The sequence below is a fragment of the Chelonia mydas genome, chromosome 12, assembly GCF_015237465.2.
Source record: "Chelonia mydas isolate rCheMyd1 chromosome 12, rCheMyd1.pri.v2, whole genome shotgun sequence".
In the NCBI taxonomy this organism is placed as follows: domain Eukaryota; kingdom Metazoa; phylum Chordata; order Testudines; family Cheloniidae; genus Chelonia; species Chelonia mydas.
The window spans coordinates 39,622,484-39,649,237 of NC_051252.2; the positions used below are offsets into that span (position 1 = coordinate 39,622,484).

General features: G+C 57.1%; 1 protein-coding gene across 2 annotated transcripts; it reads left to right on the forward strand.

Annotated features, from left to right (window-relative positions):
- Positions 1-4,561: 4,561 nt before the first annotated feature.
- CDH3 (cadherin 3) lies at positions 4,562-26,754 on the forward strand. Of its 2 annotated transcripts, none has more exons than XM_037877527.2 (16): positions 4,562-4,755; positions 5,441-5,555; positions 14,104-14,315; positions 14,932-15,075; positions 15,615-15,770; positions 15,896-16,040; positions 16,596-16,771; positions 17,286-17,414; positions 17,931-18,116; positions 18,428-18,672; positions 19,156-19,298; positions 19,855-20,079; positions 23,015-23,233; positions 23,653-23,783; positions 24,054-24,200; positions 25,741-26,754. In XM_037877527.2, exons 1-16 carry the CDS (start codon positions 4,666-4,668, stop codon positions 25,948-25,950), a joined length of 2,673 nt encoding a protein of 890 aa, XP_037733455.1. In that variant the 5' UTR covers positions 4,562-4,665; the 3' UTR covers positions 25,951-26,754. The 2 variants fall into 2 exon arrangements, with proteins under 2 accessions (XP_037733455.1, XP_043382130.1); XM_043526195.1 differs by having other exon boundaries at positions 4,631-4,753; positions 5,436-5,555.

Sequence of the window (26,754 nt, forward strand, 5' to 3'; positions counted from 1 at the left end):
CCAGAGTATGCGAGACCCGAGTCAGACCCCCGGGGCGTCAGCACCTCACAAGCTAAGGGCTCACCTTCAGGCTTTGCTCCGGCTGGCTTTCAGTGCATCACGTCCCTCTCGCCCAGCCGCGGCTCTCTGCCTAGATTGCAGGGTCTTCGGGGCCCAGACCGGTCTCCTGCCTGTCTCCGGAGCACCCAGCATGCTCTGGGCTCTGTAAGTAACTAGACACCATGAGACTTTCAGACCTTTAGGGATTTTCCCTTCCCTCAGTCTGCGGCTGAGCCTCTCCCCTCCATGGAGTTACACACGTGTCTCTGGCGTTGTCCGGCGCAGCCGAGGGGGATCTCCAAGGTTTTAGGCTCTTACTGATACTGGGTCTGAATAGGGTGGGTCTAAATCTTCAAAGGAAACATTCTGTTGAAGTTCCAAATTTCAGTAAAGAGGGAATCTTGTACTGAATGGATCTCTCCTCCTCCCCATGTTCTGCCAGCTCTAATTATTAATTATCTAATACCAGGCTGCCCGATAGGGATTGCCACCCCCGCCCCCGCGGTGTACAGGTGCCCAACGGGGAGTGCCGCCCCCTCCTGTAGTGCACAGGCTGCCCAATGGGGAGTGCCCCCCCCGTGGTGAATGGGCTGCCCGATGGGGCATGCCAACCCCCCAGCAGTGCACGGGCTGGCCGATGGGGAGTTCACACCTGGGCCGTACTGTTATTTGGCTGGAGACAGTTTTCAGCCGGGCTGGTTTGCCAGGTGGCTGCACATCTGGCCATGCCACAGCTGGGCTTTCGCCAAGGGAAAGGGTCAAACCATAACGTCTGTGCAGCAATCTGCAGGAGGCAGAAGAAACTCCTGAAATCCCAGCGGTGGGGAGGGACACGCCAGCTCAGTGGGGCTGGGGCTGGTAGGACTTTGCTCTCTGCTTCAGTGACTCACGCTTAGTCTCTCTGAAGCCAGCTGTCCCCCGTGGGGCCTGTCCATACTGGACCCTTAGCAGGGAGAGGCCCCACCCCTGCAGTGACACCATGCTGGGGGCAGGCTGTAAAACCCCTGCTTTGGGGACACTCCCTAAGCAGGCTCAGCAGTGATTGTTCAGTGGCCTGGCCCAAGTATGTTTGCACTAGGATTTAACGTCTCCATTGCAGTAATGCCCAGACCCCACCAGAGCAGGGCCCCCTTGTGTCCAGGGCTGGACAGACACGGGGTGAGCCCCATGCCTCTGGGGAACTCTCTCTTGGGGGGCCAACCACTGGGTGTGCTCGGAGGGGTGCGGCCCAGCCACGGCTGAGCGACCAGCCACCAAAACCAGAAGACAGGGCCAGACCCTCGAGGGTAGCTGAGCTGTGCTCAGGGCTGCTCCACGCTGGGGCTCAAGCTGGGCAGGGGCGGTGCTGAGGCCCCATGTGCACCCAGGGTCAATTTCGCCCTAGAAGATTTTGCCCTAGTGTCCCACCAGCAATAGGGGAGCCTCACGTACTTTCATCCACATCTGCCCCAGTGGCACCTTAGTGACTAACACATTTATCTGGGCATAAGCTTTCGTGGGCTAGAACCCACTTCATCGGAGGCATGGAGTGGAAAATGCAGTAAGCAGGTATAAATATACAGCACATGAAAAGATGGGAGTTGCCTTGTCCAGTGAGGGGTCAGCGCTGATGAGGCCAATTCAATCAGGGTGGATGTGGCCCATTCCCAACAGTTGACAAGAAGGGGTGAGTATCAACAGAGGGCAAATTACTTTTTGTAGTGCTAACGAGGCCAATTCAATCAAAGTGGATGCTTCTCAAACCACACAAGGGCCTGCCAGAGGGGCACCAGCACAGGTAGACAGACAGACAGACAGACACGCGCGCGTATGTTGGGCGGATCTTATCTGAGCCAGTGACTGGCACTTGCTGCTGCTGGTGTCTGTGCTTTTGACTGGGTGTCGTTAGCAGGATGGTTTTAATCTGAAAGCAGAAGCCCCACGGGGCCCTTCTGTTCGCCCTGTGAGATAGACGGTCCCTGCGTGAGCGCAAGGCTGTAATTCACAGGCCACAAGGCTGCGTGGGTGCCAGCGTGCGAGCCAAGGAGCCCGTGAACGGCAGCAGAGCCCTGGCACTGGTGAGCTGGGCTCCTGTGCGCTCTGCCTCCTTGGATTGCCACGTGTAATGAAATGCTGGCTGATAAACAGCAGCCTCGCCAGTTAACATTGATTTACACCAACCCCTCCAGTATTTCATGCTCCTCCCAGGATCCGTCCCCTGGGCGCAGTGGAGGGAATTGTAAAAGCTTGTTTCAAATGCAGAGATGGTTTAATGTAAGAATTATGCTGGAGCCAACAAGCAGCCCCCCGGCTCTCGTGGTGGAAGGGCATTGCTGGTACCTGCAGGGACAACGAGCCCTGGGAAAGTATCACTGGGGTTAGAATCGACTTCCCCTGTAGGGAACTGGACTAGCTCAGGAATCAGGCCCCCTGAGACGCGTGAGACCCCCAGGCGTAGGCAGGCAGCTGGCTCCGGAATGGGGTTTGGTTCAGCCTCGGCTGTCAGTCGTGCCCGTCTGCAGTGACCAACGTGAAAGGAGTTGGTGCTTTTCAGGCGGGATCCGGGGGGAGGCGTATCCGCCTCAGAGCCCCCGGCTAGCACCAACTGACCCTGCTGGGCAAGGGCGGGTTCAGCCAGGAGCCTGAACTTCCCCCTCACTGCTGCCTGGGCGAGGCCGGCAGCGGGACCAGAGGAGGGGAGCGGGCACCGACCCTGCCCACTTCAGGGGCGCGTGACTGGGCTCCATACTCCAGGCCGTGCAGCCAGTGCCTTCACCGGCACGGCATTCGCTCCGACGCTGGCAATTTGTGTCCTCAGCACCTGCGCGAGGCCAGTGGCTGGGGCCTGCCGGTGACGTGACACGACTGGAAACGTTTCCCCGGCATTTGCTCCTCCTGGTAACAAGGCACAAGAGGCTGTAGGCCGCTCCCCATGGGCCGGGGGCATTGCTGTTAGTATGACACACTCAGCTGGGGCACGTATGTCCAGGGCCACTGTCCCATCTCCCCTGCAGACCTGCTCGGGGCTGGGATTGCTGCCTTGGCATCACCCTGGGAAGCCGCAGGAACTTCCCATGAGAACAGAGTTATCCTGCTGGAAAAAATCTCCACAGCCGCCCCTTCCCCCCGCTCCAGGGGCCCAACCCTCAGCTCGTGCAAATCATCATAGCGCCATCGAACCCAACAGAGCGATGCTGATTTACACCAGTTGAGGATCGGGCCCTCTGTGTTTAGTCCAGTTTTCTGTCACCCAAGTTACTTTCCAAATCCCAGCGTGTAATCCCTGGGATGCTGCCTGTCGCTGCACCCCTCTGTCATACTGTGCATGGTCACGCTGGCACTTCCGCGGCCCAAAATCCACACTGCTCATCATCAGACTGCTGTCTCTGTGCCTTCCTCCCTCTCGCCCCTTTAGGGAACAGCTTCCCTACCCCACTCTGCAAAGCTGCTGTCCTGGTAAAAATCTCACTCCTCCTGCAGCAGGCCCAGATGTCGAACTCACAAACAGCTGAAGACTCATTTCCACCCAAAGCACACGCTTTTAGCCTGAAAACACTTTTAGTTTGGATTTCAGGAGAATGAACAAGAAAGTGAAATCTCCCTGGGAGAGCACAGCGTGCAGGTCTCCTCCAAGGACCAACTCTACGAACACAGCGGCTGCTGGGCGCTGCATGCGTGTGTAAAACACACACATCCCACCCCGTCCTGAGAAACAGACTGAGGCCATACACAGAAAGCAAAAGGTGTAACAGTTGCAGAGTGCCCCCCCAATAAGCAAACAGTGATAATTAATAATAAATATTAATAATCAAACCGGTTCCTTCAGCTTCACCCACACTCTCAGCCTGGGCATGACTTTACCTGCCATTGTTACAAATACCCAAACAGGGCATTGTAAAGCTGCACTTCCCAAACTTCTGACAGCAGAGTCCCGCTCCAGGGGAATTCCCACCGCCCAACCCTGCTGGTAAAGGCCTTCCTTTAAGAAGCATCACTCAGGCATATTTAAAGGTTTTGCTAACATTGCCATGTCAGTAGGAGTGTGAAAAAACCATCCCCCTAACCGGTTTTTTTTTTTTTTTTCCAAATCATTGTAATTTTTTATGTAGGCTTTTATTGCACTCAGTACAAATAATGTACAATTTTGTCTCTATTCGTTACTAGGCCTAAACAAAACAGATCCAAATAATGCTCTTTGTATGTTGTGACAGGGTTGGGCCTCCCTAACCGGTTCAACTGTGTTGGCAAAGGGCCCAGTGTAGACGCAGTTATAGTCTGTGCAGGAACCCGGTTTAAACTGCAGGGGGCTCTGGGGCAGGGTGGGGGAGGGACAGAGGGGCTCGGGGGGGAGATTAGATAATGTGGGGAGGTGCGGGGGGGCTCTGGGGCAGGGTGGGGGAGGGACAGAGGGGCTCTAGCGGGAGGCTGGATAACGGGGGGAGGTGCGGGGGGGCTCTGGGGGTGGGGGGCAGGAGGAGCTATGGGGCCCGGGGGGCTCTCGGGGCGGAAAGGGCCGGGCCCTGGCGCCGCCCCGCGCCGCGCACACGGGCTGAGCCCCTCCCGGGGCGGAGCCGACGGGGCGGCACCTGGTCCCGCCTCACCTGGAGCCGCCGCTTTAAAGGCGCGGGGCGGGGCAGGCGGGGCGAGATGGAGCCGCCGCGTCCCCCTCGCCCCGCCGCACAGATGGGGCCGCCGCGGGGCCGCCTGCCCGGGCTCTGCCTCCTGCTCCTGCTGCAGGTAACGGCGCCGCGCTGCCCGGACCCCGGGGAGGGGCCCCCGGACCCCCTCTGGCCGCGTGTGCCGGGGCTGGAGGGGAGCCCTCCGCGGGGCCGGAGGGGGGCTGCGGGCCGGGGCTTTGGGGGATGCCGTGGGGGGGGGCTGCGGGGTTGGAGGGGGGCCGGCCGCGCCGTGGGGGGGGGGGGGCTGCGGGGTTGGAGGGGGGCCGGCCGCGCCGTGGGGGGGGGGGGCTGCGGGGTTGGAGGGGGGCCGGCCGCGCCGTGGGGGGGGGCTGCGGGGTTGGAGGGGGGCCGGCCGCGCCGTGGGGGGGCTGCGGGGTTGGAGGGGGGCCGGCCGCGCCGTGGGGGGGCTGCGGGGTTGGAGGGGGGCCGGCCGCGCCGTGGGGGGGGCTGCGGGGTTGGAGGGGGGCCGGCCGCGCCGTGGGGGGGGGGGGGGGGCTGCGGGGTTGGAGGGGGGCCGGCCGCGCCGTGGGGGGGGGGGGGGCTGCGGGGTTGGAGGGGGGCCGGCCGCGCCGTGGGGGGGGGGGGCTGCGGGGTTGGAGGGGGGCCGGCCGCGCCGGGGGGGGGGGGGGGGGGCTGCGGGGTTGGAGGGGGGCCGGCCGCGCCGGGGGGGGGGGGGGGGGGCTGCGGGGTTGGAGGGGGGCCGGCCGCGCCGTGGGGGGCTAACCCAGCTCTCCCTGGCGCAGGTGGGCTGGCAGCTGGGCGAGCCGGCGGAGCCGTGCCGGGCTGGCTTTGCCTTGGAGCGGTTCGCGTTCGTGGTGCCCCGTGCGCAGCTGCTCCGGGGCCAGGTCCTGGGCCAAGGTAAGGCTGCCTCCCTGGCGGGGTCGGGATGCCGGGGGCAGTGGGGCAGAGCCCGTGGGGGGCGGAGACACTTGGCTGCTCTGGGTCATGCCCACGGGGTGCTGCTCGCTGCCCTGTGGGACTTGAATGCTGCAGCAGCTGCGGGACATGCCCTTGGCTGGCTTCACCCGCCAGGTGCTCCCCCATGAGCCCCGTCTGCCCCCTGCCTGTGGGGTGGGTGGTGTTGGCTGATCGCCTCTGCCTTGTGTGCTAGTCCTTCCCCTGGGCTCCGAGGGCAGCGTGGTTCTGGGTTACCCCAGGCTGAGACTGGTTTTGATGCTCTGGGGTGTGGCTCCTGCTCTGTCCCTTTGCGCTTGGCCATTCCCCTCTGCTTGTCCCTCCCTGGCCTCCGGTGGGCCACTGGCCAGGCTTGCACCGCGAGAGCCATTGAAAAGTGGAGCCCCAAATGCTCTGCTGTGATGCCGCTGAGTCCTGTCAGGAAGAGCTGGCTTCCATTCCCTTCTTCCACCCCTCCACTGGTTCATCGGCTCTGCCAGACTGCGAGGTCCTCGGGGCAGAGACCTCCTCTCCCTGGGCTCCCGTTGAGCACAAATAATGGAGGGTTCCCAGGCAGCCTAGGTGAGGAAACGCTGCATGCTGAGTGAGGTTCCCTGGAGATGTAACGGCTCAGCAGCTTCCTGGCTGCTCCTAACGCAAAACCTGCCCTGACATTCTAGCTTATTCTCTAGTATCCAGCAGGCTCCAAAACTTGTCCTGGAATGGAGGGTTAATTCTGATTCCCTCTTCTCACCCAGTGCAGTTTGGGAGGTCTTGTGGCCTCCTTCCCTAAACCCCGATCCTCCGGGCTTCCTGGGCGTTAGTTAGACCAGTGCTGGCACTTCTGAAAGCGGAAATGGAGAGCGCCAGGCCCTGGCTGCTTTGTCCCTCTGAAGTGCGGTCAGCAGATGATCTGATCAGACCCTATAGAGGAGAGTCTATTTCCAAATGGGGAGCGGCTCAAGGGCCTTTTCTGCGGCAGTTGAATTGCTAAAGCCCTAATTCAGACTGGGGGGTTACACGTTTAGTGGAAACTTCCTTAATGTAGTTAGGGCTTAGCCTGCAAAGGCTGTCTCATGTCTGTCCCACCCCAAAGTAGGGGAAATTTCCACTCTGTGTTTATAACTTTGCCCTGAGTTCTGGTGAACTTGGCCGTCCGTGGTCATAAATCCCCCAGGCCTACAACACTTCATAAAAACTGCTTCTATCCCTGAAGAAAGAGTGGGCCTGTCTCCTCTTTATCTCTGCTCCTCCCCCTGGAGTGCAGGAGGCTTTGTCCTGGGGAATGCAGCCTTTGAAATGCTAACGTCCAAACGGCTGGAGACTCCCACACCTTGTTGAGCCCCACCCGCCCAGGGCAATGGCGCAGGACTAGAGCGTCCTGTGAACCGGGCTCTGAGCAAACCCTGGGAGAAGCTGTGGGGAGGGAGCTTTCTGTGAGGCAGTTACTGACCTGGCTTGCTCTGCACCCTGAGACCACTCTGACCCCCCACCACTTGCTCCTCTTGGCCTGCTGCCTCCTCGGCCCCATCCCCCTGCTCCTCTCTGCTCCCTGGCCGGACCTCAGTGCACCTCCGGCTCCGGGCAGCCTCTGCTTCCCACCGCCTGTGGGTCCCCACCTGTCTCTCCTGGGACTGGGGCAGAAGCCTGGCCAGTCTCAGCTGGGTGGGGGGCAGGGGACAGTGCGGGGAGCTTGGCTGGGCCCCTCCAGGGGAAGTGCATCTTAGGCTGGGGCAGGTCCTGGCTTGGCAGATCACACCACTCCCGAGGGACCGGAGCCCCGAGACCAGCTCTGGCGGTGCTGCTGCTCAGCCTGGCAGACAGTCACCTCCCAGCAGGGCCAGTGAGTGCGGACAGGAGGCAGGGTGTGGGGGAGTGGGTTTCTTGTGGGGGCACTGCTGAGCTGTGAGGGGGCAGGGAGGATGTTTGTTAGCGCACTAGGGAGTGGGGGTTCTGTGGGGTGCTGGGCAGTTGTGGGGCTGTGGGCTGGGAGGCCCTGGGCAGGGGTAGTGTTGTGCAGGGCGCTGTGCATTTGTGTGGAGGGGGCTGGGAGGGGTGCTAGGCATAGTGGGGCTGGGGGGGGCTCTGGCCATACAGAGTCAGGAGGATTTGGGGGGAGGGCGGGCTGTGTGGTGTGGCCTGGGGCTGCCCCCAAGGGCAGGGGGCACACTGGCAGCACAGGGCCAGGCGTGCCACTGTGTCTGGCAACTGCCAGTTTATAAATAATGGCCTCGCACTGGGCTGTGTGGAACAGGGCTGCCCTTGCCATGCCCCATTGCCCCTGGCTGGCCCCTCGCTCTGGGGACTGACCCCCCTGCACCATGCTCCACTGCTCCCATGGGGGCCCACAAATAAGTTTGGCGCCGGACCCACAAAAGGTTAATCCAGCCCTGCCAGGCCTGTTAGCTTATTTTGGCTGGTGTCATGTCTTAACAGATACTCCCCCGCCTTCCCCTGCAGCAACCCCTCCCTTCCAGCTAAAGCGGCTCTGCTTGTTGAGTTAGGGCTGCTGCTTCTGGGCTGGAGTCTCCCCCATGCTGGGGCTGTAGATAAATTTGCTTGCTCCTGAGACTGACCTGGGAGCCCCAGGCATGATTCAGCTTGGCAGGGCTGCATCTCTCTGGTCTTTGTGCATGTGGCAGAATCCTGGTGGCAGCACCCCTGAACCCATGTCCTGATGGCTAGTGCCAGGCGTTGGAGGGTGGCATTTAAATCCCCCACCCCCAGCCAATGCCTGGGTTAGATGGCCTGAAATGGCAGTCAGTGGGCCTGTCCCTGCCCTTGCATTCCAGGCCTGCTCAAGCATGGCAGCGGGTGCCAGTGCAGAATTCTTGAAGTGAGGTGGGTGTTTCATTGCCCAATAGACATGCTCCAGTCACCTGCGGGGTGACCTCCCCAGGGTCCCGAATGCGGGGAATGGCTCAGCTTTGGACTCTCTTCCCTGCCTCTGCTGGCCCACCCTGCAGTGGGCCCAGGGAGTGCGGATCAGGTGCTGAGATGAGCCGAGCCAGTCCTGGGCATGGTTCCGGGGATGTGAAATGTGCGCATTGTACTCCGAACAGAGGCTGGTCTGTCTCCTCCGCCGTCCCTCCAGGGACTGGAATGCACTTAACTCCATGCTTGCTGGTGTGATTTCAGGACACCAGAACTTAGTTGATTTAAAGTCACCCCCTGCTCTGTGGAAGAAAGACTTCCCTTCCCCATGGGCCAGAGCCTCCCTCACAGTGAGGGGAAGGAGAGACTACACCTGCGTGTGACAAGGGCTTGCCTACACGCTGGAGCACTTCCGTGTAGACTGCAGGGGTTCTCCTGTCCCCATGTGGGTAATCCCGTCTGACGAGCAGTAGCTAGGCTGAGGAATTCTTCCGTCAGCCTAGTGTGATCTACGCAGGGACTTAGGTCGGCTTAACTATACCGCTCGGGGTGTGGATTTTTCACACAATGTAGTTAAACTACCCTAATTTTCTAGCGTAGCCCAAGCTGTAGGCTCTCAAAGCTCACTCTTCTGTCTGGAGATGTAAAAACAAATAAAATACCTAACAGAAATGTGCAGTGGATCCAGGGAGCTCTCCCATTATAAGCCAGATCCATGCTGTTCAGTAATTCACTGGCCTGCAAAACTAGCCAAATCCAGCCTGCAGAGCAGTTACTTGGTTAGTGCCCAAAGCCCAATTAACGTTCCTCAAAATGCCAGTTGTTCCCTTGGCATGGCAATGTTGCCTTCCCAGTGCTTTGAGCTTGACTAGAAACCCTGCACTAGTAGCTTCAGATCAGGGATTGCTGTAAGAGGACCCTGGGGGTGCTGCGTCCACACAGTGGTGTTTACTGCTTTGCGTAGGGAGGATTTAACCAAAGCAGGCTTTCTGCTCTTCCTTCACCTCTCACACAGCCTGACCTTTGTAAAGTAGAGGCCTTGAGACAGACCTTTGGTATGTCAACACAGGGGCTGCAAAAATTCCATGCATGCTGGAGAGAGGGGAGGTGCTGATCTCCTAGCTTGTTCTAATTCCCCTTGTGCTGGAAAGCCTGCTACAAATTACTCTTTAGAGTAGCACTGTGGTGCTGAAAAGCAGGCCGTTAAGAGAGATTTAATATCCGGAGCTATTTGAGTCCTCTAATCAGCATTACACAGGGATCAAAATGCATCTTAAAAAAATCACATGCACTTAATGTTCTGAAGTGTAACTGCTAATTCTCCAGTGTGGAGGAGGAGTTGGCGGGTTGCTATTAGTCCATCTCAGACACACAGGTCAGCTCTGATTACACTGAAGCCTCTGTCCAGGGAAGTGATGCAGAAGACTCCTGGGTGTAGGTGCAGTCCTTGCCTGTACTACAGGGCTCGTGCAAAGGGCGTCCTATTGGCCTTGCCTATTACAGGGCTTCCTCTGCTGTCTGAGTGAAAGCATTGCCTTCCTGCCCAGCTGGTACCAAGGCTGGGTATCCTTGTGGTGAATGCCAGGCGGAGGCAGTTGCTTGCTGGGCTGGGGCCCAAGACCTAGGGGCCATGAAGTGGCTCTGCTCAGGGTTAAAGGCAAGCAATAACCGCTTCCATAGACCTCCTGGCGCCTGCCATCTATGCAGTGGTGGGAGCTTTCTGCTGCAGTGCTTCTGGTGGGGACTGTGACCAGCAGTCCCAGAGCTCTAGGGGCTGTATCTGTCTCCTGCATGGTCTGATGCAGGGCAGCATTGCAAGCCCTTGTTTACTCTTTCTGTTTTGAAGCGTCCTGGGGGAGGAGGCTGTTTCCAGTAACTGCGTGCAGAACTCTAGCTTCGGTGATGGGCTTACCTAATGGCTGCAGAACTCGAAATACCACTAAGTGGTGAGTGCTTTCAGCGAGCCAAGGCCGGCGAGCTGACCCGAGTGCGCAGCTCATTCGGAGTACCTCTGCTGGGTCTGGCTGGATGTGGGGAGCTGGAAGCCTTCCTGTTTTCTCCATCCTAGAGCAGAGATGTCTGTTGCAAACGCTGTCCCTTCTCTGAGAAATGGAGGCCTGTGTTCCCCAAAGTATCACTCTAAGACTGCCTGGTCCTGTCCAGGCTGCTGCTGCAGGTTGGGGCTTATAATGTGCCAAAGCAGCTGAGCTGGCCCAGGGCAGTCTCATGGACATGCAGGCTGACAATTACAAAGGAGCCGAAGCCTTAAGGGCCCCCGGGCCATGTTAAGTGTGGAAAGAGCTTGTGTTTTTATTGCAGGGTTTGTGTGATCCTGGATGCAAGTGCAGCTCCCCTTGAGTGTGTAATGGCTGAGGCTGGTGCTGTCTCTGGGAGATAGGTTTTCGTGCATGGCCCTCGGGAATTCTTGTCCAAGACCACAGATGGTGTGTGGTGATAAGGGCTCTGTCTGCACTGGGCACTCTAAAACCTTCCCACCGGTGCAGTTCACTAGGGCTAGTAACAAGGGAGCACTATTGAAGCCCAGCAGCTGGGCTTGCATGGTGCTGGTTAGCCCTGCTCGGAGCAGGCACGGGCAACGCCACAGCCTGCTGGAGGCTAGATCCCATGAGAGTGGGAGGACTTCGGCACCTGCTGTCGGCTCCTAGCATGGCAAGGGAACCAACTGGTGATTGCAGGACTGAAGAGCACCTGGAATCCTCCAGGCATGGGGTCCTCCAGGCATGGGCTGCCTCAAGGCACCTGTGCTGCAGTTACTGGGTTTCCTGTCACCAGCCTCCTCCCTCCACTCACCCATCCCAGAGAGGCTGGTACCTATACTGAGCTAGCCGCCCTAGTCCGGGACCTGTGGAGGAGTCAGTCCATGGAGAGTCAGTTTCTTGTAACTGCTCCCAGGTCACAGGGAAGGTCAGAGTTGCTAAGACATGACCAGTCTAGCTGGGCCTGATCTCCAGTGAGTGGAGCAGCAAGCTGCTCCCTGACTGTTCCTGCCCCTGGAAGGGAGGAGATCGCACAGTGACCCTGGATTTCTCAAAGACCAGCCACGCTGGTGGGCAGTTGCAGCCTTCTCTTGACAGCCCTAAAAGCTCTTAACTGGAGAATGGGCCAGGCTTCACTCCATGCCCCTGATCTAAGGGTGGTACAGTCCCCTCCTGTACAGGCTACTTGGTGTTCTGCCCGACACCTGCTCTTGGCTGCAGTGGTCAGAGCATGAGCATCTTCCTGTGCAAAACAGGGAGCAGAGGGCCTGTCCTTCCAGCTGTGAGGAACTGCCCCCCAGTCTCACACCTCCAAAGCCACTCTACAGAGCTGCACAGTGTTCCCCATGCAACAGCTGCCCCATCCTTGGTGAGGGAGGCTCTGTGGCTGGATCAGCATGGCAGGAGCAGGAAGTGGAACAGGTCTGATTGAATAACTTGGCCATTTAAATACCTGCATAGCAGAGGCTAGACCTCTCAGTGCTACCTGGGAGTCAGTGACTCCTCCTGGGCCCAGCGTCTGAAAGCAGACCAGAAACATGCATGTAACTCACTGCTGGGGGCAGATTACCCAACAGGCCAAGCAGTTGCATGGCCTCACATCAGGCTCTTACACATGTGGACTTCTGGAGACCAGTGACTGGCCTCTGCATTATCCAGAGGGATTCCTGGATTCCCTGCCGCTGGAGCGTGGGCAGAAACCCCTCCTAAACAAGAGCATGGGATAGGGAAGCCCTGGGTCTGGAGTACTGTTCCAAGCCTGCCTGCCATTACCCTGCTCTCTGGCTGCCCCTGTAGGGCATGGCGCCCCTCTAAACTGGCAGCCAAGCGTAGACCTGCTGGCATGCTACATGTGCCCGTACTTGTGACGTGGCTATGGGAGCCCTCGTCTCCTAGGGTATTCGCACTGAGAACGCAGGTCGCAGCCAAAGCCATGTTCCGGAGTGTGACCTCAGCCCCGCAATGGCAAAGAAAAGGGGAGCATGCCCCAAACAGGCTTCCATGCAGTAGTCTACAGAGCTGGCTGTCACAGGGTGCTGGCTTTCCTGGCTTACAGGAAGTCTCTCTTCTACCAGACCAGTTGCCATGCATTTCATGGGTGTGGTATGGAATGGGGGCCCAGGCAATAGTGAATGGCAGGGTGGGTGTTTGCAAGAATCCGTAAACTATCCCATTGCAAAAGCTTTGGGACCACTGGCCTACAGCACAAGGTGAGTACAGCCTTCCTGCCCAAGGAGGAGTAGCTCAGTGGTTTGAGCATTGGCCTGCTAAACCAGGGTTGAGGTCAATCCTTGAGGGGGGCCATTTAGGGATCTGGGGCAAAAATTGGGGGTTGGCCCTGCTTTGAGCAGGGGGTTGGACTAGATGACCTCCTGAGGTCCCTTCCAACCCTGGTATTCTAGGATTCTATGACTGAGGTCCTGGCTGCAGCTCTCCTAGGCAGCATTAGCTTGTGGAAGAGCTGGTGGTAGAGAGGTCTAAGAAGACCTAGAGTGCTCTCGTTAACTGCTGGCCCAATGCACTCGGCCACACAGGGCTGGGGTAGCTCTGGTGAACTGGGTAAGTCTGGCCTAGCAGCATGGTTGTTGGGATAGAAATGGTGTGCCCTGTGGGCACTCTGTGCAAGGAGTTAGGGTGTGGCCAGGATACAATATGACTGAAGCATGCAGTGCAAAGGCTCATTCTTGGAGTCTTTGCCAAGGTATCATGCACCTGGTGTGGGATTTGCCCAAAGCCCTCAGCCCTGCAGTCCGCCTCTTGCATTCCCAACTCCTAATGCAACTAAACCTCTAAACTGAGTCAGGCCATCACAGGCTCTTCTCTGGCAGGTAGTTCCTACTGCAGGAGAATTGGCCCTCCTGCTAATTGCTCCATCCCTCTGCCTCCTGTTAACAAGGCTGTCTGCAGACAGCATGGAGGTGGAGTTCTTGTCTGGAACTGCACAGTCATGGGTGCTAACCGACAGGCGGCTGACTTACTGCCTTGTTCTGGAGGTGTAATAGCAAGCGATGCTGCGTCTCTAAAGTGGCACCGTCGCCCTCACTTACCCAAGCTTGGAAGGCCATGTGCTGTGTGGTAGGGGCCCAGGCCGACAGACCCATCAGGATTCTGACCTTGGTGTATTACTATAGGGAGATAACCGTTCCTACGGCCAGTTTCAGAAACCCAGCCTCTGTTTGGGCTCGCTGACTGCACTAGGCACAGCCTGTCTTAGCTGAGTCAGCAGCTCCAGTTGTCTGAGAGCAGACTTAGCTGATCACATTGGAGGATAAGTCCAGATTTCCCCTGCCCCTTCCTGTATGGTGGGTGCTGTCACATGTCTGGCTTAAACACTTACTGCCTCCTAGCGGGTTACCCAGAGTCTCGCTGGAGATATCTGATCAGTCACGTTCCTGTCTCCCTTCTCCCTTCTGGCATTGAGAAACTTGTTTGCACATGTGGCTGGGTAGCTCAGAAGGCCGGCTCCAGGCTGGCCACTCCAGGGAACGATGACGTGTGCTCGGGCACAATGGCTTGGGAAAGGGGTAACATGAAAATGACTAGATAGGCAAACCCCTTCAAGCTGGAAGCCGTTGCAGTTAGCCTGTCTCCTGCCGTCCTGTGCGTGGCGGGAGCCTGTTAACAGAGCCCTTCCTCCCCAGTGAGGTTTGAGGACTGCACGAGATGGAAGCTAGCGCTGTACGATGCAGATGATGCTGACTTCCGGGTGCTGGCGGATGGGACGGTCCTGGTGAGACACCAAACCCAGCTGCCTGGGCAGGGGAAGACTTTTACTGTGAGTGCCTGGGATTCCACGGGCAAGAAATTCTCTGCTTCAGTGACTGTGAAGAACCAAAGCCCTCGCTCAGCACAGGTAACGCTCGTGCCAGCTGGCAGGCCTGTAGGGAGCGCAGAGGGCTGACTCTATGGCAACCTTTGTGCCTTGGGTAGAATACAGCACTAGCAAACCTTGTTCCCCCACGGGATGGCAAGGTGCCCTGGCTGATCATGGCCCCTACGAGAGACGGGGGTGGGAAGGCCAGTCCCCCAACCATTAACGCTGCAGTGTTGCCAGTGCGCCCAGCCCACTAACTGCCTGTTGCTTTGCTGGGAGTCGGTTACATGGAGAATGACGCTGGTCTAGCAACTGCTTTCATGGCTAGAGCAGCCCAGGAGTGGGGCTCAGTGGGAATCGCCACTTGTAGCTCTCCCTGGACTGCCAAGTTGGCCCCTGGTCACACTGGGCCCAGAGTGCAACCTTCTCCATTGCACTTTATTTCTGTGTCTGGCTTGGATCATGTATGTGGTCTGGCCTCCTGCAGCGTCCGTGTCTGAACGGTCAGCAAGTCTGACTCCAGGTCTGTGCTCACAGCACGCTCTGCGTAAAGGAGCCGCCGGCTGGCACCACGCTAACCCAGGGTTACACGCTGGCTGGTCTGGGATCCCTGGGCTTGTTTCTTGTACACATGGATGTCTCCTTCTCCCTGTAGGAATCTGCTCCAGGCCACCCAGCAGAGGTGCTGATGTTCCCACAGGCCAGACCTGGTCTGCAGAGACAGAAGAGGGACTGGGTGATCCCTCCGATAAGGGTTCCTGAAAATGAGAGGGGCCCGTTCCCTAAAAAGCTGGTTCAGGTAGGGAAGCATCTCAAACCTGCCTTCACCTGCCTGAACGCTGCCTCTTGGGCAGGCAGGTGCTGCCGGGTCTCTTGTTGCTGGACCTAAACATGTCACGTGCCTAACTGCACAGGTGCTGACTTTGCTTTTTGCCAGTGGGTGCTTCTGAAAAGGTGGTGGGGCTCTGCCAGTTTGGGAGGGCAGGGCTATGTTCGGCATATTTATACACTTCCATATTCTAGTTGTGGAATGTTCTATCATTGGCATTTTAACAATTTAATCCCTATTAAAATAGTAATGAACTACAGAATCCCACTGTCAGGAATTACAGTAGAGGAAAATCCTTGCACTCCCCTAGATGCTGTTGCAGCAGATTCTTCTGTATTTGCTGGAGCACAGTGGGTTCCTGAAGGTTTCCCACTGTTGATCTTGTCTGAATGCAAGTTTATCCATCTTTCAGTCTGGCCCTACTCACGTCAGTTACCGAGCTGTGACTTGCAGTGTGCTAGTCTAATTCCGCCTTCGTTACACCATGTACATGCTTTGATTCCCCCTAGATCAAATCCAATAGGGATAAAGAGTCCAAGATCATCTACAGCATCACAGGGCAAGGTGCAGACACCCCTCCCAACGGCATCTTCACCATCGAGGCCAAGACCGGCTGGATGATGGTGACTCAGCCCTTGGACAGAGAAGACATCGACAAATACCACGTAAGTCACCCAAGCCCTGTGTGTGGCAGGTGGGCAGAGCCCTACTGACGAGGGGGCCTGTTTCTGAGCCGGTCGCTGGTGGAAGGGAGCATGGTGGAGCTCAGAGCCCTCTCGTTTGTCTGTAGCTCTTCTCTCATGCCGTGTCTGAGAATGGCAAACCTGTGGAGGAGCCCATGGAGATCATCATCACCGTGACTGATCAGAACGACAACAAACCCCAATTCACCCAGGAGCTCTTCAAAGGCTCAGTCCTGGAAGGAGCACTGCCAGGTAGGAGGAATGGGTGGAAATAGCTTTGTCCTGCTGATAGTGATCCAGGCTCCAGAAATCTGCATCCCTGGGCTCTGCTCCATTAGCCCTTAGTGGGACAGAGCATGGGCTGGGTCTGGGGTGTCCCTGTTAGCAGGTGGGATTCTGCCTTTGACATCTCTGATAGTGTCTGCATCCATGCCCCTGCAATCCATGTGCTGTCAGTACAGAACACAAATCAAGCCCTGATAATCTCTTACAAGCCTCTGGTCTCTGGCAGCCCTGAAGGGTCAGGCAGGCTCCCCAAGCCACTGGTCCATGAATGTGGTGCCCACTTACACACCCTTTTGTGTGGCTTGCCAATGTCCTCAGAGCAGTTAGCTCTCCTTCCTACTGAAGATGATGAGCCCAACGCTGGCTCCGTTCTCCATTGGCAGAGTCTCTGCTATTGTTCTGAGCTCCTAAAAATTCTAAGCATCTTGTATGAAGCTGCAGCGCTCCTCAGGGGAAATGTTCTGCCTCCTGATCGGGGAGGAGCAAGCCACTACCTCCTCCAACTCTACCCCACTCTCTCAGGTACCTCTGTGATGCAAGTAACTGCCACAGATGCAGATGATGCTATAGAGTCCTACAATGGGGTCATTGCATACTCCATCCTGAACCAAGAGCCTAAGGAACCCCATCCCCAGATGTTCACCATCCACAGAGCCACTGGAGCCATCAGTGTGATTGCAAGTGGCCTAGACAGAGAGGTGAGCAGAGATGTGGGCTTGGAAGCATGGCAGCTGTTGCCATAGCAAAGCTCCATGAAGGAGGGTGGCAACATCTTCAGTTACTGAAGTGTGCCAAGGATGGAGTCCTTTTCCAGCTTGTGCCAGCAAGGGCAGCTGTATGGCACAAGCCTATGAAGGAGACGGCTCCTTGTTAGCAGCCTGCCTCTCGATGGTCTGAAAGGGGCTGCAGGAAATGCCCAGGCTTATAAATCTGGGCTTGACACCAGAAGACTCCTGCAGTGGCTCTCCCTGGCTGGAGAACTGTGGGCTGCTGCAGGGGAGAAGGGCTCCCTGTTGATGCATGCCTCTGAGATCTGAGCAGACCCCTGCCCAGGGAGTCCTGAAGCATGGTGGACTCTCGTAGTCAGCTTGACATGCCCTGGCTGCTGGGGACTGTGTGAAAGGGTTACAGGGAACTGGCATCTGAGGCAGCACTGCTAATGTCTTATCTATCCATCTCTACCACTGACTGGAATGTCTGCCTCCCCCCCAGAGAGTGAGAGAATACACGCTGACGCTGCAGGCTGCAGACCTGGATGGGGAAGGCTTAACAGCCACTGCATCCGCTGTGATCAAGATTGCGGACACCAATGACAACGCTCCTGTGTTTGACCCCAGAACGGTACCTACTCCATCACCCTCATGAGTACCAGCTGTGCTGGGGTGTCCTGTCCCATTCACCTCCCTGGGATCGGGTGGGGGGAGATGGCAGGCACCGTGAAGACTGCAAGGAAAAGGGGCCATTCCTTCACCCAAAGCATCTCTTGGCTAGGAGCCACATGAAGTGCTCTCTGCACAGGCTGCTGCTATCCTGAGCCTACCCCAGTTGTAGGGGATCAAACAGCCAGGGTGCCCCAGATGTCTCCCTTTCAGGGGCTCCAGCTGGATCAGCCCCATTGTTAGGTGCTGCACAGACAGTGAGGTCGTGGTTCCAGGCAAGGACTGCAATCTATTGTCTTGTCCTATGCCATGAGCAGGAAGAGTGGGGCGGGGTGGGAGAGCAAGGAGCGATCGCTGTCCCCACTGGCTGTTTTGTGCTGCTGGCCAGTGGAGAAGGCCCAGGTCTCAGGGGGGCGCTGTCTCTGCTCTGAGCTGTGACCGTGTGGCTGACCATGACCTGCATGCCCCTGTGTTGCAGTACACCGTGGCGGTGCCAGAGAACGAAGCGGGGCGCGAGGTCCAGAGGCTGACCGTGACAGACACAGACGAGGTCAACACAGCAGCGTGGCGGGCTGTGTACACCATTGTGCGAGGCAACGAAGGAGGTTTCTTCACCGTCACCACGGATCGCGAGACCAATGAGGGCATTCTGCGAACAGCCAAGGTAGGGTGGGCTTGGGTTTCATGGGCAGCTAGACCAGTGCGCCTCTGGGCGTGAGGGGCATCTGCCTGCCTTAAAACTGGGCTGGTGTGCTGCAGGGCAAAGCGCTGGCTGCCCCCGGTGCCAGCGTCCTGCCGGACTGAAGTAGCTGCATCAAAACCTGGGGCCATTCTGCAGCACAGCTGAGCACATGGCGTTGCCACGTAGCTAAGTCTAGAGCAGCCGGCTCCCACGTTGCTGGAGGAATTGCCCGCCCGCCCTCCTGGGCATGAGGCAAGAGGCCTGGCTTCACCTTTCCTTCTCGTCCCTCCCAGGGCTTGGACTTTGAGGTGAGAAGCCAGTTCATCCTCTACGTGGCAGCCACCAATGAGGAGCCCTTTGTCGTGAAGCTCTCAACCTCCACGGCCACCGTCACGGTGAACGTGGAGGATGTGAACGAGGCACCTGTCTTCGACCCACCCATCAGGACAGCCCAGGTCTCGGAGGACGTGCCTATTGGGCAGAAAATCACCTCCTACATGGCTCAGGACCCAGACAAAATGCAGAGTCAGACAATCCGGTAAGTGGTGGTGTTGGACTGGGAGCCTGGGCTGGTAATCCACATACAGAACCCAGCTTCGTGCCTAAACAGCCAGGCTCACCAAGGCCAAACAGAGACTGATACAGTCTGGACCTGTAAACCATGGGCAGCGAAGCCTCTGGACTGGCCCTTGTCAAACACACCGTATCCCATGGCCACTGCTCCCGTCCCTGAACAGACTGGCTGGCGCGGCAGCCCTTGCAGGACAGAACCTCTGGGCTCCACACTCTGGAGTTCAGCGCCTGCTGCGCGGGAGTACGGAGCCCCCAGGGAAGCCGTGATTTGGGCAGGAGCTGCCCAGCTCAGTGCCCAAGTGCCACCGAAAGCCGCCCGCTGTCAGTGGTGCTGACTCTGGCCTCTCAGCGTCTTGGGAGGCACCTTCCAGAACAGCCTCCCCCTACAAACTGGCTTCTGCCCCAGGCTCTAGCGCCTCTTCTGTCCCCTAACGCTCTTTCCCTTCAGGTACCGCATTGGGAATGACCCCGCGGGGTGGCTGGAGATTCACCCAGAAAACGGCATTATAACGGCAAAGGCCCAGCTGGACAGGGAGGCTGTGTTTGTGAAGAACAACACCTACACGGCCATCGTGCTGGCAGTGGACGATGGTAACAGCTCTGCAGCTGGAATGTGGGGGGCAGGGCTGAGCTTGTCTGATCGCTGCGGTTCTGCGATCAAGAGCATCTTTGTTCCCCTGCGCTGGTGATGGCTCCCCATGTGAGACACATGTGCTAAGGCCACGCCCCCTCCGAGGCTGTCACGAGAAACCATACCTAAATTAAAACCCAGCTCCCTTCCCAGGAAGATGGGAGTCCTTCTAAAAGCAGCCCAGGCTGGCTTGTTGGCCCCTCCATCATACTGTACCAGTCTGAAGCAGCCAGTGCTAGGGTGGAACTGAAGGTGCAGGGCTTGGGAGCCTCACCTGAGTCATGGGCAAAGCAGGCCCTGTAGCCTAGAGTGGGGACCCAGGTGGTGGTCACTGTTGGGACTGCACCAGGGACCTCCAGAGCTGACACGTGCTGCCCCCGGCTGGCAGGGCAGCTCTGTTCTGGGTCAGGCACAGAACAGGGGTCTCCCACCTGCTGAGCAGTGGGCTCCCCTTCTGGGCCAGGGGAAGGAGACTGAATCACTTGCCACAATTAACCTCCACTCTGTCCCCAACAGGTGCCCCTCCTGCCACTGGCACCGGCACCTTGCTTCTGACTCTCCTGGATGTGAACGACCATGGGCCCGAGCCAGACCCTCGGGAGATCACTGTCTGCAACCAGAATCCAGTGCCACAGGTCCTGACCATCGTCGACAAGGACCTGCCCCCAAACACCTCCCCCTTCAGAGCAGAGCTCCTCCATGGATCTGGTGCGAGCTGGGCTGCTGAAATGGACAGCAAAGGTAACTGCTGAAGGGATTCGCTGGTCACCTGAGATCTCAGACCATCCATTTCCCCTTCACCTGCCCGCTCCCCATTCCTCCCTTTCCCTCCAGTAGGAGGAACAAGCCTTGAACTGTGGCTGTGGATCAAAGGCAAGGCAGTGCAGGACGCAGCCCTTGCCCACAGAATGCAACGTGGGGTGGTGCTGGCCTGGAGTCACTCATGTGACTAGGTCTAGAACACTTGACCTACCAGGCAAGATTGGAAAAAGTTAGGTTTGTCTAGTCTGGAGACAGCATGTCCCCTTCCAGTCTAACAGTCATTTTGTAACAACCTTTTATGTATGTGGAAGAGGGAGATAAATTGTTCTCCTTAACCACTGAGGACCGGACAAGATGCAGTGGGCTTACATTGCAGCACGGGAGGTTTAGGTTGGACATCAGGAAAAACTTCCCATCTGTCAGGGTAGTTACGCACTGGAACAAATTACCTAGGAAGGCTGCAGAACCTCCACGGTTGGAGGCTTTTAAGAACAGGTTGGAGAAACACCTATCAGGGATGGTCTACAGCAGTGGTTCTCAAGCTATTTACCATTGTGGGCCACCTCTAATTCTAGCTGTATGGCCCTAAGCATGTCACATGAGCTGCAGCTCTGTGCTGATCGGGCTGCAAGTGGCCTGTAGGTTGCAGGGTGAGAGCCACTGGACTAGAGAATACTTGGCCCTTCCTCAGCACAGGGGTTGTGCTAGATGACCTGTGTCCAATCTTCCACTTCTTGTAAGCTTGTAAAATGACCAGGGAGGAGTATAAGAAATATTGCTTGGGCATGCAGGAGTGAAATCAGGAAGGCCAAATCACACCTGGAGTTGCAGCTAGCAAGAGATGTTAAGAGTAACAAGAAGGGTTTCTTCAGGTATGTTAGCAACAAGAAGAAAGTAAAGGAAAGTGTGGGCCCCTTATTGAATGAGGGAGGCAACCTAGTGACAGAGGATGTGGAAAAAGCTAATGTACTCAATGCTTTTTATGCCTCTGTCTTCACAAACAAGATGAACTCCCAGACTACTGCACTGGGCAGCACAGCATGGGGAGGAGGTGACCAGCCCTCTGTGGAGAAAGAAGTGGTTCAGGACTACTTAGAAAAGCTGGACGAGCACAAGTCCATGGGGCTGGATGCACTGCATCCGAGAGAGCTAAAGGAGTTGGTGGCTGTGATTGCAGAGCCATTGGCCATTATCTTTGAAAACTCATGGTGATCAGGGAAGGTCCCGGATGACTAGAAAAAGGCTAATGTAGTGCCCATCTTCTTTATATAAAAATAAAAGGGAGGAGGATCTGGGGAACTACAGGCCAGTCAGCCTCACCTCAGTCCCTGGAAAAATCATGGAGCAGGTCCTCAAGGAATCAATTCTGAAGCACTTAGAGAAGAGGACAGTGATCAGGAACAGTCAGCCTGGATTTACCAAGGGCAAATCATGCCTGACTAACCTAATTGCCTTCTATGACGAGATAACTGGCTCTGTGGATGAGGGGAAAGCTGTGGATGATGTGTTCCTTGACTTTAGCAAAGCTTTTGACACTGTCTCCCACAGTATTCTTGCCAGCAAGTTAAAGAAGTATGGATGAATGGACTATAAGGTGGATAGAAAGCTGGCTAGATTGTCGATCACTACCCGTTGAGCCCAATGGCTCCATGTCTAGTTGGCAGCCGGTATCAAGTGGAGTGCCCCAAGGGTCGGTCCTGGGGCCGGTTTTGTTCAATATCTTCATTAATGATCTGGAGGATGGTGTGGATTGCACCCTCAGCAAGTTTGCAGATGACACTAAACTGGGAGGAGAGGTAGATATGCTGGAGGGTAGGGATAGGATACAGAGGGACCTGGACAAATTGGAGGATTGGGTCAAAAGAAATCTGAGGTTCAACAAGGACAAGTGCAGAGTCCTGCACTTAGGACGGAAGAATTCCATGCACTGCTACAGACTAGAGACTGATTGGCTAAGCAGCAGTTCTGCAGAAAAGGACCTAGGGGTTACAGTGGACGAGAAGCTGGATATGAGTGGGCCCTCGTTGCCAAGAAGGCCAATGGCATTCTGGGTTGTATAAGTAGGGGCATTGCCTGCAGATGGAGGGACGTGATCATTCCCCTCTATTTGGCATTGATGAGGCCTCATCTGGAGTACTGTGTCCAGTTTTGGACCCCACACTATAAGAAGGATGTGGAAAAATTGGAAAGTCCAGCGGAGGGCAACAAAAATGATTAGGGGACTGGAACACATGACTTATGAGGAGAGGCTGAGGCAACTGGGATTTAGTCTGCAGAAGAAGAATGAGGGGGGATTTGATAGCTGCTTTCAGCTACCTGAAAGGGGGTTCCAAAGAGGATGGCTCTAGACTGTTCTCAGTGGTAGCTGATGACAGAACAAGGAGCAATGGTCTCAAGTTGCAGTGGGGGAGGTTTAGGTTGGATATTGGGGAAACACTATTTCACTAGGAGGGTGGTGAAGCACTGGAATGGGTTCCCTAGGGAGGTGGTGGAATCTCCATCCTTCGAGGTTTTTAAGGTCAGGCTTGACAAAGCCCTGGCTGGGATGATTTAGTTGGTGGTGGTCCTGCTTTGAGCAGGGGGTTGGACTAGATGACCTCCTGAGGTCCCTTCCAACCCTGATATTCCATGATTCTTTCAGCCCCTTCCAGCCTTACATTTGTGATTTCTCTGCATGTGTCATGTGTTGGGTATCCTAGTCCCAGATATGCCATGGTTGAACATTGGGGAGGGAAGATGCAAACTCCGGGGATGAAGTGGTCTTGGGTAGAGCATGTTCATGGCACTGTAGGGTCTTGGTCTGCTTGGGAGGTAGAGGGGATGTGGGGGGCCTGTTCTCTGACCCCTGGTGACCCTCCCCTCTGGTATCCAAGCTGCTGTCTCACCCATATGATCCCACTGTCTGTCTGCACAGGGGAGAGGCTCACCTTGAAGCTGCTGGAGCCGTTGAAGAAAGACGTCTACCAAGTTTACCTGCAGCTCTTTGACAACCAGAACAAAGACCAGCTGACTGTTCTCAAGGCAGAAGTGTGCAACTGTGAGGGGCATGCAGAGACATGCCCCAAGGAGCAGCTGCCTGTTCCAGGGGTCCCCATCATTCTGGCCATCCTGGGGGCTATTCTGGCCCTACTGAGTGAGTGCCTGGGAGGAGTTGCTCTAGGCCTGGCTGATGGGCATCTTGTGCCAGGGTGGGGTCTTCCAGAGCTAAGCTAGCCTGGCCTGCATGGAGGGTGAGCTGCAGAAGCAGGTGTCTTGCGGTGCAGGATGGGACCTGCTGCTGCTGCCTGTGGTGAGGCAGCTTTACCTAGTGGCTAGAGGACCAATGGTCAGACCTGGGACCTTGCTCCAGCTCCACTGCTGACCTGCTGTTTCACTTCTGTGCCCTGGGCTCCCTGCCATTAGAACTGGTGCCTGCCCTCCTGCCAAGTGCTCCGAGATGGGAGCTTGCTGGTCACTGCACCCAGGAGAGCAGCATGGGGCCCCATCGGGGAAGAGGAGAGCGCCCCTGGAGCAGGCTGCATGGCACACGCCGACCTGTCTTGTCTCTTCCAGTCCTCCTGCTGCTGCTGCTGCTCTTCGTGCGGCGGAGGAAGGTGGTGAAGGAACCCTTGCTGCTCCCCGAGGACGACACCCGGGACAACGTCTTCTACTACGGCGAGGAGGGAGGTGGCGAGGAAGACCAGGTGGGCACTAGTGGCCCATGGCATGTTGCGGGGTGGGGAATGGGTAACAGCACACCCAAAGCACTGGCTTGACTGGGTCCAATCTTCGTACTCTGGCTTTGCATGTTTCCAGGAGTAGGCAACATGGGCATTCAAAACTAATGGCTTTGGAGCCCCTCTGGTGCCCGTGCCCATCCCCAGGACAGATGTGGCCTGGCAGATAGACATCCCAGTTCTGGATCAGCCAAACTTGGGTGAAGGGCCCTGACCCTGTGCATCTCCCTCCTAAAGGACTATGACCTCAGCCAGCTGCACCGCGGCCTGGAGGCTCGCCCCGAAGTCCTCGTCCGCAATGATGTGGTGCCAACCCTGCTACCAGCTCCCCAATATCGGCCTCGACCTGCCAACCCCGATGAGATCGGAAACTTCATTGAAGAGGTGAGGCCAGGGATGCAAGTGTTGCTAAACTCACGTGAGCCTGGGCTGATGACACCTAGTGAGGAGCTGGAGCCAGCTCTGGACATGGGCATTGGCTGATCAGGGCCAGCAGTTCCTTTCTAGAGCTCAAGATCTGGTCCTCACTCTAGCTGGATGTGCATACATTGGGCACATACCACCCTCAGGGCTAGTTGCTAGCCACCTGCGGCTCTGCTGCTGTGGGGATTCCCTGGACAGCTAGTTCTTGCAGCCAGTTCTGCCCAAGGATGTACTTGGCTATGTGGTGGCACTTCAGGGTCCCCCTTCCCGTCGCCATGGGGGCCCAAGGTGCCCACCCAAGGTCAGCAATGGGTGTTATCTGCCTGGCCTGGTGCAGTTACCTCGCTGCTGGGAAAGCCTGGTTTTATGGCTGTGCTAGGCTCTGATATCCCTGCCCTCATTGTCAGGGACGTAGCTCGCCCAAGGCTGTAACCTAGCTATGGGGGGTGGAGAGGGTGGGTGGATATGTCCAGGTGTGGGCTGCATATGCAGCTCTCTGCTAGCAGGCCACATCCATGAGATATGGCCCTGAGGATGTCACCTGGGCCTCATCTGTGTGCTGATTGGGCTGCAAGTGGCCTGTAGGTTGAGAACTGGTGTAGAGATTTCAGGGGAACTGGCTGAGGGTGGTGGAGAATATGGCCAGAGCACAGACCTGTTTTTTCTCTCCCCTGTTGCGTCTAGAAAAGCCCACTGGCCAACACTGGAGGCCAACCTCCAGGAGAAGGCCTGTGGCACCCGTTAATCAGTCTGAGCTCTTCCTTTCTGCCAGGGTGCTTGGCATGACCAGCCCCAGCCTCCGAGTGCACATGCTGTCAGACTGGTGATGTGCCAGGCCCTCTGCTCAGACCAGCTGCCTCTGGTCATAGCGGCTGTCGTTCCTCAGGGGTGTCGAGCGCTGCAGCTCCCACTGACCTCAGTGGGAACAAGGATTGCTCAGGACCTCTGCCTGCACTGGCCCTGCCTAGGCAGGGGTGGCAGGACCTGGCTCCTGCCAGAGAATTCCCCAGGTCCAGCTGAGGGACCAAATTCCAGCCTCTGGGGTGGGAAGCCAGCTGGCGCTGGGGTTGCTCTGGGCTGACCTAAGGTCAGGATCTCCCTGCCAGTGACTCAAGCGGAGGGAAGACTCTCGAGTGACTCATGGGTGTAGCAGGGGACCCTCCATAAGGACTGATCTGGGAACCCCAGGCCCAAATGCAGGCACTGAGGGTAGTCTCACTTCTCAGCAAAACTGCCCTTCAGTGCCCTGGTCTCATGATACAAACCTGCCTCTTGACTTCCCATCTGAGAGCTCCCTGCCTGTCCTGTCCCCTGCCAAAGCCTGGGCCCCAGGTTGGCTCCCCCCTCAAGGTGACAACTCGCTGGTCTTAGTGCTGCCTGCCAGCCCCGATGGGGGTGGCCCTGTTTAATTCCCCCTCCCCCCAAGCTCGCTGCACTGGAGAGGCGCCCCAGGAGCGCATGCTGGGATGACTCGTAACCGAACGCTCCTCCCCTCCCCCAGAACCTGAAGGCGGCCGACACTGACCCCACCGCCCCGCCATACGACTCCCTGCTGGTGTTTGACTACGAGGGCAGCGGCTCCGAGGCGGCCTCGCTCAGCTCCCTCAACTCCTCCGCCTCGGACCAGGACCAGGACTACGACTACCTGAAGGACTGGGGCGGCCGCTTCAGGAAGCTGGCCGACATGTACGGCGGGGGCGAGGACGAGTAAGGGGGGTGGCCAGATGCCATGTGCCCACCCACCCACAGAGCAGCTTCTGCCGGGATGCCGGATTTCTCTCCGGGAAGCTCCGCAGAGCAGCTTGTCTTGCATGGGGCAACTGGCAGGCTGGAGCCTCAGTGGGCAAACTCTCTGGCCTGGGTCCCTTCACATGAGATCTTCAAGCTTCTTGGAGAGGAAATAGGCCCAGCTCTGGCTCCTGTTGGGCACCTGTCTCTCATGCCACCTTTGTGGCTGAACCATGTGTGTGAGATGCTTCCTGGAGCTGAGGAGCCTAGTGTGACTTTCCTGGAGGCTTGCAAACAGCCTTGTACCCAGACCCAACCATGCCTGGAAGCCTTTACGCAGCTGCTGGTGCCTTTTGGATCTTAAGACACACTTGCCTGCCAGGGAAAATAAAAGCCTGTCTTATGAATCCTTAACTCCTAGAATATCCCAAAGGCCTGGAGACCTCTGGCTCCTGATTCCGAACCGTGGCTGGATTGCCTCCTTGTGTGAAGTTTGTCAAACTCCAGCACCAGGGTAACAGTATCCGTGCAAGGTGCTGTACCCCAATCAGTCCAGTAGGCTGCCGGCCAGCTACCCATGCAACTGCCTTCCTGCTCCAACCACTCGACTCTTAATGCCCTGCTGCTAGCCCTGTTCCGTACAAAACGTTTGACTACTGCCTTTTATATCTTCCTAGGCCACCCTCTTTTCTTTTGTACTGTGTATAAAGTAAGTTAGTGTGAGGCTAAAGCATGGGGCAATGGGTGATGTAACTTTTTAATAAAGGAAGTTTGATTTTTGTTTTTA